Genomic DNA, 9,523 nt, shown 5'->3' with positions numbered 1-9,523 from the left:
CTGCTGTTGTTCAGTAAAGCTGAAGCCAACCAGCATCCTTTAATCACTCTCACGTCCATAGTCACTGCGTCGTCAGACGTTATTTGCGGGAAATTTGACCGTAATAGACATTCTCTGGCAATATCACTGCAACTGGATAGGCTGTTCCTGGTGTGAACACTGATGTCTAGCCACAGGTAATTTACCTGCTTAATTGTAGTTACGATGTTAATTCAATTATAGTCATATTTCAACATCACAAAAAAATAATCAGATTTGACCATAGGCTACTGTGAAATGTGACCGAAAAGTGGCAATAATGTAACAGCAATGAAACCATAAAGGTGGGTTACTATAACTATATATGCTTATAAGCAGTGAATCCCAATAAAAGATTGTTGGCGTGTTTCTGTATTTATAATCCTAAAACATTGCTAGACATCAACAAAATACTGATTGAATAAAAGGTATTGAACAAAAATGTTCGTTATGCTACAGTTTGTGTATAAATATGAAACTTGTTTGTACAACTGCATTTTGACTACATTTCCCAAGGTCCAAAGCCCTTCACCAGCTATGATTGGCTGTAAGGGACAGCAAACAAGTGACGTGCTCCAGAAGGCGGGAAAACATTTCTCCGCGAAACTCTTCAGATTTGTTTAAATATTTAATACGTGCTGGGGAAATGTCGACGGTGGAAGCCAACACTGTTGTGGGCATTAAGCGTATCATTTGCTTGGACACTGCTGTTTCCACTTCACTATTTAACGTTTAAGTTTGTGAGTAGCCTGTTCCGTCTTACCACTCCTACATGTTTTACTACTAGCTACTGTAGCTATTCTAAGCAAGTATACTAGCTAGCTAAGTACTGTATGTTAAACAAAGAAAGTCAGCAATTTAAGGTTTCAGATAGCTTGTTATATCAAGCCAAATCATGAACAGCCTCATGTCAATTCTTTATAGGTGATCCAAGGCATTGTTAGGTAACCGATAGTTACTACTGCTATACAAACTGCTCAAGGAAGTGCAGAAATGTCAGCGCAACTTCAGCACCCATGGTACTCGGAAGAAAAGCTTCAATCAGTGTCGGAGAAGCTGCGGTGTAGAGAGACACTGGCCGGCACGGTGCTTTCGCTACTGGGAGAGGTATGTGTGTGTGGGGGGGGGGGGGGGGGGTAGTTTCTCCTACTTTCAACGTTTTCACGCCGGTGGGATATCTATCGGTTCTGTTTATTTCTTAAATTTCCTTCTAGATCAGTAAAGCGAATTTCGTTGAATGCAAACTGTATTTCCTATCAACAGCCGGATCAGTTTTGCTACCCTTCCATCTTTATCTATGGCCATCGTGCCACAGGGAAAAGTCATGTGATGCACACTTTGATGAAGGAACTTGAGGTGAGAAAACGTATGTAACAGAGACTATAACTCTCAAGACTTTAGACCAAGGCATTCCTCAAAAACCCATAAGACCATAAAGAGTAGCTCTGAGTTCACTGGAAAACTGTGAAAGCACCCTGTCATGTGTCCCTCTCCTCTTCCCAGCTACCCCATGCCACAGTGAGCTGTGTGGAGTGTGTGACAGTGGGACTGCTGTATGAGCAGGTGCTGCACTCCCTGTTTGGTTCAGAAGCCTCTTCCCTACTCCCACGCACTCCTTCCTTGTCTGACTTTGTACGCATCTACAGGCAGCTGTGTTCCCTGTCCCCTTCCAAACAGACACGATACATTGTGAGTGTGTATATATAGATTTTTCTCTCTCCCGTAGGTTATATCGTTAAACCAACATATTCACACACACATGCAGTATATCGCTGTTACACCAACATCTCCATAACTGGTGTGTTGAGAGAGAATCCCAGATACCGAGTGTTCTCTTGTGTGTTGCTAGGTGCTGGAGCGAGCAGAGCTTCTCAGGGACATGGATGCAAACCTTCTCCCTGCTCTGCTGCGGCTCCAGGAACTGGTAAGAGAGGGCCATGTTCTAGTTTTCCCAGCAGTGGTTAAAAAAGTGACGCTGCTTGGTAATTTTGCAGTAGGTGATAGATGAAGGTGAACAACTTCAAGAGGCTTAGGTGTCACTTCAAAGGCAGACTAATAAATTGTGACAGAGCAGGGGTAGTTTTACCAAAAAGGGTGTTTACTATTTATTAATTTTTTTATCTGCACAAGGTTCATACCAAACTTACCCCATTTTGTAGAGGCAAACAGCTACACTGACCTGATCATTTCTTTCATAGCTGTACTGTTTGTTGTCACTGAGTTGTTGTGTCTGTGGCAGGTTAAAGACAACGTGACAGTAATCCTGCTCAGTGAGATAGTCTGGGACAAGTTCCGACCCAGCACAGGCTGCTTTGAGCCCCTCTTGATCCACTTCCCTGATTACACTAAAGGTAACACTGAATAATAATCACTGATTAATAATAAGTCACTTGGCAGAAGAGCTCATTGTAGCTGTGCAAGTCCCCAGGTGCTTGAGCAATGAATGTGGCAGAGTGTGACGTACTGTGTAAATAGCTTCTGTGTGTTTGTGTGTGTGTGTGTGTGTGTGTGTCTGCGTGTGTTTCTGACCATCCAGCGGAGCTGCAGCACATCCTGGACCAGGAGAGCCATCCATCCTATTCCCCTGAGCTGTACTCTGCCTTCATCAACATCCTGCTGGGGGTCTTCTACTGTGTCTGCAGGGACCTGAGAGAACTCCGCCACCTGGTTAGAGACACATACCATACAATTCTATTAAGGGGCGGAGGAGGAGGGGGGGGGGGGGTTGGTTAGGCAATGCATGGTATTAAATATTCACTGTAAATACAAATAGCAACACATACACATTTACATTTATGCATTTAGCATATGCTTTTATCCAAAGCGACTTCCAAGAGAGAGTTTTACAAAAGTGCATAGGTCACTGATCATAACAACAAGATAGCCCCAAGGTAGCCAAACATGAAGCATACATTGTGAAACCAAATAAGTCCCAAAGGGAAGAACAATAAGAGCATGTAGTTAGAGAAGTTACAATTAAACAGCAAGAACCTCAAAAGTGTAAGAGTGTACATGTGGAAAAAGCAAGCAACAATAATATATTTCACAGCGATTGCAATAATTTAAAGACAGTTACAACAAACCAACAAGAGCAACAAGTCTCTCAATAAGAGTCATTGTGGTCCTGGGCGAAACTAACATCAGGTCCAGCCAATAATTTCTAAGTGCCGTTGTACTCCCGGAACAAGTGCGTCTTGAGCCTTTTCTTGAAAGTGGGGAGACTGTCAGTGTCTCTGATGGAGGTGGGGAGTTGATTCCACCATTGGGGGGCCAGACAGGAGAAGAGCTTGTGTTGGGAACTGGGCGCTCTGGAGTGGTGGGACCACCAGACGGTTGTCGGAAGAAGACCTAGGTGGCGGGTGGGGTGTAAGGCTGCTGGAGAGACTTGATGTAGTCGGGTACAGTCCCGTTCACCGCTCGGAAGGTCAGTACCAGGGTCTTGAATCTGATATGGGCTGTGATGGGAAGCCAGTGGAGGGAGATGAGGAGCGGGGTAACATGGGAGCGTCTAGGTAGATTGAAGACCAGGCGGGCTGCTGCATTCTGAATCCTCTGGAGAGGGCAGGTTGCGCATGCTGGGAGACCGGCGAGCAGCGAGTTGCAGTAGTCCAACTTGGAGAGGAAAAGTGCTTGGACTAGCAGCTGATACACACCACTTAGTATAATCTATACACTTTCAAGATTCAGGTGCTGTGTTTTGTTTCTGTCCTTCAGTTTGTTCTGTCTGCTTCAGGGAGTACTTTGAGGGGGAAAGTGGTTTGCTAATGTGAACTTGTGTCTTATTGTTGATGTAGAAGTCGTGACTGACATGTAATGGGGTTTTGTCCGTTTGCACAAACTTCCATTTTCTTTTTTAACAGGCTGCCCTCAACTTCTCAAAGTACTGTGAACCATTGGAGGAAGGCAACGGTAACTAAATATTGATCAGTGGTTTTGTCAGTGTGTGAACTTTCCTAGTTGTCCTTTCCTATTCTCCCTCTTTCTTTTTCTGGCCTCTGTAGTAACTGTTGTTTTGCGTCTGTCTGTAGTGAAGGAGAGCGAGACCCACAAGCTCTGGAGGAACATTGAGCCTCACCTGAAGAAAGCCATGCAGACTGTGTACCTCCGGGAAGTGTCCAGGTCAGACCACCACGCCACGTTGATTTAGCCTCAGTGATCATCCTCCCATAGGATCTGATCACAAGCTTTGATTCCATTGGCCAGGCTTTACAGCATCGGCTCGCCAGTGCTTTTGGCTCGGGTGTAGTTGTCCCCTGACAGCACTGTCTTTGTTCCCATCAGCGTTCAATGGGAGCAGCAGCAACAGATGGAGGAGAAGGAGGCTGGAGCTATGAGAGGTACCCATAGAGACCAGGGATACACACACACTGTGAACAAGACAGGGCCTCGGTAACCTACTCGTATTTAGGGTTTAGGGGTTTTGGTAAACTATCCAGCCATCTGTTCTGTGTGGGAGATGAAAGGTTCTCTAAAGGCAGGTCCTTATCTCTTTTCCTGCACATCAGAGCCTGCTTTGTTTGTTTGTAGACACCTGAACTGGTAAACAAGTGACTCCTCTTCTCCTTTTCTTGTATTGGACTGTGTAATGTCATGTCTTCATTTGGTATGGGATTTTCATTGCATGCGAGTGGTGCTGTGTTACAGCATTGCTGTGTGATAGAAGATACTTCTAATTGGCTTGATGGTGTTTCTTAATGTTGTTGTTTTTCTCCAACATTCCGTCAGGTTTGTCAGCTCATGGTCATGTAGAGCTGCCGTACTACTCTAAGTTCCTGCTGATTGCTGCGTATCTGGCGTCATTCAACCCTGCCCGCACAGACAAGCGCTTCTTCCTGAAGGTGAGTGTTCTCATGGCAACAACTATCTACGAGTCACTTACAGCCCTGTCGTCCTTTATCTAATCAACATTTCCAGTTTGCTAACGTGACGATAAATCTCTCTCCCCAAAGCATCATGGTAAAATTAAGAAAACCAACTTTTTGAAGAAGCATGAAAAGGTGATTGTCTTTAGATTCTCTTTTTCATTAAGAACATATCTGTTTTTAAAGGTGTTGTACTAAATGTTCTATTGATTCACCGTATCACTTTTCTTGTCCAGTTTCTTCTGACTTCCTGTCTCCCTGCGTGTGTCTCTCCTCCAGACCAGTAACCACCTGCTGGGGCCCAAGCCCTTCCCCCTGGACAGACTGCTGGCTATATTCTACAGTGTGGTGGACAGCAGAGTGGCCCCCTCTGCCAGCATCTTCTCCCAGGTCAGGTTTAGTCAACAGTAGCTGACTGCATTTATTTTATAGTGTCTTCATCACGACGTGTTTGAATGATTCATCTGTTCTGAGACAGTTCTTGAATGATTGGTTCTTCTTCCTCCTCGCCCCTTGCCTCCCCAGATCTCCTCCCTGGTTACTCTGCAGCTGTTGACTCAGGTGGGCCACGAGGACCAGCTAGACTCCCCCAAGTATAAATGTGGCGTGTCTCTGGACTTCATCCGGGCCATATCCAGGTGTGTGTGTGTGTTTACTTTCCTATTTGTAACAGCCAAATAGGATAATTTGACAAAGTATTGATGGATTGGTTCAGTAATGACCTCCTCACTGACGTTTGTTTTCTTTCTTTCACTATCCCAGGACTGTGAACTTTGACATTGTGAAGTACCTGTATGACTTCCTGTAAGATGTTAAAACATGAAGACAGAGAGAGGGGGAAGGTTGAATTTTACTAGGACACACTGATGGATACCCATTTACATCGACGTGGGCGAGGACTGGTCTATGTTGACTTACCGCTGAATCTGATGACTGTGGCATTGTGTTGTACTGCCTCCTGGTGACTGATTTAAAGCACTGTTGATTTAAATGTTTCCATTTGCAATGGACAACTGGTTGAGATAGAGGACAAATGTCCACACGCATATCCAGTTCATAGCTCTGCATCCATATTGGTGTGATGATAATACAATGACTCGTTACCATAGAGTGCTCAAAACTGTTTGTTTCTCCGTGGTGGGGATTGCACCATGTTATCTCACCATAATTCATAATGGATTACTGAAGCTGCCTGGGTCAACTGGACATCTGTCACAGTCTTGTTCATCGGCCTGGGAATCCCCTAACTGATGACAGTGCTTTTGTCTTTGAAGAGCACTGGAGTCATCATGACAGATACAGATTAACCACTGGTTCTCATCCCTCTTAAACACGCTTTTGTCCTGTCAGCGACTAAAAATTGTAGTCTCCAGAGGTATGAAATTCAGCGGTAAGGGCCATTTGGTTGCGAATGAATCTCAACATTCACATCTTCATTATCACATTTTTGGGGGATTTCAGAATTGGACTTTCATCCATATCATTTTGTTACAGTTCTTTAATCGTCTCTTGTCCATTCCACAATAAATTCACATCTAATACATTTTGTTGTATGACCTTTGTAGTCCTTCTTGAGGGATTTGTGTTACCATAGCTACAGTTCATTGTGGTTGCCATGGTAACTAACCGCTGCAGACTGGCTTGTGACTCATCGCTTTGTGTCTACTCCCAGAGGTTGAGTCTGTAACACAGTTTTGCCACTAAATCAATATTGAGCCAGCTGCTTGATTTTGAAGATGTCAAAGTTGTATAGAAAGAAAACAAATACAGTTGCCGCATTTAATCTTTTATTGTATAAATGTAAGCAAATGCAGTGTCTTAATAAACACAAGCTGTAGTCCACCTACAGAAGGCACCGGTTGAGCGAGGCTACGGTACTGTAAAGGTCATCCTGACTGTGGTGACCACAAAGCATAGCATCTCATAACATACAATACACATTGTACAACAGGTACCAGTTACTGATAAAATATTAAAGTCTTTACATGATATATCATTATTTTCAAAGTTCTATTTATACATAGACTTTTCAGTCGGCAGATTCTACAACTGATAATGCAGCTTGTTTAATCTCTTTGAAAATTGGGGTCTACGATCTCGAGTTTGCTTTGTGGCTCAGTGTATTCCAAGTTCTCAAGAACTGTCCCTCTCCAGATTATCTAACCATTTCATCATATCGTAGGTGAAAACTGAACTTTAACTGCCTGCTATAGACCCCACGGACACTGAGCGTAACAGCTCAACAGAGGTTCCCACAACCTGGCTGGAAACGAGAGAGAAACAGGCTTTTCATATTGGAAAAATGCAGTTGGTACAGGCAAAGAGTTTCCACCTTACTCTCTAGGCCCTGTAGCATCCTTGATTAAGATCTACTTGTGTCTCAAGGTCAGGTGACTGTCTGAAAGATAATGCTTTTCACCATGCAGGACTTTGAGAGATTTAGATCATGTGTGTGTGTCTTTGAGTTACACACGCGTGGTCTGACACTATACAGAGATGCATTTAAAGCTTAGACCTGATTCATTTCCATTATAATAACAAAATGGGTTAAATCACATGAAGGCTGAGACCTTTAGGGTATGGGTGACCGCCATGAGGGTAGGGATGTAGCAGAGTAAGGGTGGAGAAGGGGGAGACATCTAAACGCTGTGTCTCCGGCTATGAATCATGGCCACTATGTGGTTGAGGTCCAGAGTCTTCATCACCACCTCCATGAAGTCTTCATCGGTGCGAGCCCCAGCCACAAACTCCTCCAAGGACAGCTCCCCTGGGGAGAGGATTAATTTTTTTTATGATATATGGTACTCTTAAACTGTTTTGGCTATTTACAGAAGAAAACAAAATACAAACGTGAAACACACCATCTCCATTCACATCTATGTTGTCAAACACACGGTTAGTGAACTCCTCTGCGCTTGTTTCCTGGGTTTCACATCCATTGATTGCACGGATGGCCTACAGACGAGAGGGAGTCACAGTTTGTGATCAACATCTAAGGAACCTACTCTGTACAGCACTGGGGTGAGATATTTGAGGTAAAGTTATGTATATTATTGTACCTTGATGATGTTGAGGAGCTCATGTCGGTCAATGCAGCCATTGCCGTCTACGTCATACAGCTTGAAGTACCAGCGTAGTTTGTGTTCCATTTTACCCCGCATCACCAGACTCAAGGCAGCCACATACTCCATGAAGTCTATGTAGCCATCCTGTAAAAACCAAGAGTGTAGTTCTTTGCATGGTGGTAATATTAATGTTGTGGTCCGTTAAAACACGATACAATTGGTGTTGATCAGAAGTTGGCTCTGTACTTTTTTCTTTTTCTGATGTCTTGAAATTGTACTGTCTTTTTGATATCACATGTAATAATGTCTGAGTCAGTGTTCATCTGGGATTATATCTATCTGCGGAGAGATAATCCCAATCAATCTCTTCCAAAATGGCAACACAGACACATGAGGGGACTCACCTGTTCTCCTCTAGTCACCCTAGGTTAATCTCCACCCCCAATATCATGGTACCGGCTCTAATCTCATAGCTCAAGCATGAAATAATCCAATCACGCTGTTAGCAATTAAAACGGACAGTGTTGCTAAATATGGTACGGTCAAAATGTATCTGCTTTAACCCCTGCATCAGCAATGTTTCAATTCTAAGGAACAGCCCTAAATTATGCTTTTACTGTGAAGAGGTTACCTATTTTTGACATCCTCACAAGATTTCCCAACATTTTCCCATACTTTTTACTGACATCCTTACCACAAACTTTAATTTAGTAAGACAACCAGCAACAATGGGCCATTCGCAGTAACTTCAAGCAGAAGTTAGGATAATATCATGATAATTATAAAGTTCTCTAATTTCTTTGTCAGTATATTTTTAGAAATATATAAATATATAGAACATTTCCCCAGATAAATTACCATCCCACTTCACAACCCCACAGCTGCTCAAAGATCGAAAACAGTCATGGATCAATCCCATCTTATGTCGATGCGTCACGACACTTACCTTATTCATGTCAAAAGTACGGAACATCTGCTCGATGTATGCATTGGCTTCGGGGTCCAACCCTCGGAGTCCGAAGAACTGCTTGAACTCATGTAGAGTGAGCTGCCCAGAGGGGCACTCTGTCATAAACTTTTTGTACCAGAGGTGCATCTCAACAGCCTGGAGGTCATCCACGGTGCATCCTGTAGAATTCCCCATGTCCCTGGAGTGATTGTGGGTTTCGTGTGAGAAGGGTGTCTTGAGGATAGTGTGTGCGGTCGTAGAGCCCTATTGGTCTACTGTGAAGCAGAGTTGATCACTCTTCACAGTCACACAACAATGGCATCTAGAGGGGTTGGGGTCACGGGCTGGAGCTTTTGTACCAGATTGGGATGGGCCACACCTCTCTGCATTCTGCTGGGTCTAATCACTGGCTGTAATTCAGGTGCAACAGCAGATAAACAGCTTAAAGACTTCCCTTGCTGTGAAAGTGGACTGTCCACAACCAATCATGTTACCTCAACTCAACCCCATTATTTGGGCATGAATGAAGCGTGGTTAGTCATAGACCTAATGAAATGCCTGTGGTTTAGCAGTAGTAACAATGTTCTAGCTAGGAACCTGTGGAGAATGGTAATACAATAAAGTATTAT

General features: G+C 43.7%; 2 protein-coding genes across 2 annotated transcripts; one reads left to right on the top strand and one right to left on the bottom strand.

Moving 5' to 3' along the window:
- Window positions 1-571: 571 nt before the first annotated feature.
- On the top strand, window positions 572-6,423 carry orc5 (origin recognition complex, subunit 5). Its single transcript, XM_047023321.1, has 15 exons — window positions 572-758; window positions 943-1,125; window positions 1,282-1,374; window positions 1,522-1,707; window positions 1,868-1,942; window positions 2,258-2,369; window positions 2,555-2,685; window positions 3,879-3,927; window positions 4,047-4,137; window positions 4,300-4,355; window positions 4,744-4,856; window positions 4,968-5,015; window positions 5,160-5,270; window positions 5,406-5,518; window positions 5,643-6,423. Exons 2-15 carry the CDS (start codon window positions 1,012-1,014, stop codon window positions 5,686-5,688), a joined length of 1,338 nt encoding a protein of 445 aa, XP_046879277.1. The 5' UTR covers window positions 572-758; window positions 943-1,011; the 3' UTR covers window positions 5,689-6,423.
- A 376-nt stretch (window positions 6,424-6,799) lies between these two features.
- Window positions 6,800-9,218, bottom strand: guca1a (guanylate cyclase activator 1A). The gene is made up of 4 exons (XM_047023323.1): window positions 8,892-9,218; window positions 7,940-8,089; window positions 7,742-7,835; window positions 6,800-7,647 (listed from the first exon to the last, which is right to left on the bottom strand). Exons 1-4 carry the CDS (start codon window positions 9,087-9,089, stop codon window positions 7,520-7,522), a joined length of 570 nt encoding a protein of 189 aa, XP_046879279.1. The 5' UTR covers window positions 9,090-9,218; the 3' UTR covers window positions 6,800-7,519.
- Window positions 9,219-9,523: the final 305 nt, after the last annotated feature.

The sequence above is a fragment of the Hypomesus transpacificus genome, chromosome 7 (genome assembly GCF_021917145.1).
Source record: "Hypomesus transpacificus isolate Combined female chromosome 7, fHypTra1, whole genome shotgun sequence".
Classification (NCBI taxonomy): Eukaryota; Metazoa; Chordata; class Actinopteri; order Osmeriformes; family Osmeridae; genus Hypomesus; species Hypomesus transpacificus.
The sequence above is the reverse complement of the archived record's forward strand: the minus strand, read 5'-3'. Positions and strand labels throughout refer to the sequence as shown.

Coding starts and splice junctions, on each gene's coding strand:
- orc5 (XM_047023321.1), top strand. CDS start 1,012: ATGTCAGCGCAACTTCAGCACCCATGGTACTCGGAAGAAAAGCTTCAA. Junction 5,016..5,159: donor TTTTGAAGAAGCATGAAAAG/GTGATTGTCTTT, acceptor TCTCTCCTCCAG/ACCAGTAACCACCTGCTGGG. Junction 5,271..5,405: donor CTGCCAGCATCTTCTCCCAG/GTCAGGTTTAGT, acceptor TTGCCTCCCCAG/ATCTCCTCCCTGGTTACTCT.
- guca1a (XM_047023323.1), bottom strand. CDS start 9,089: ATGGGGAATTCTACAGGATGCACCGTGGATGACCTCCAGGCTGTTGAG. Junction 8,090..8,891: donor GTACTTTTGACATGAATAAG/GTAAGTGTCGTG, acceptor TGGTTTTTACAG/GATGGCTACATAGACTTCAT. Junction 7,648..7,741: donor CATAGATGTGAATGGAGATG/GTGTGTTTCACG, acceptor TCCTCTCCCCAG/GGGAGCTGTCCTTGGAGGAG.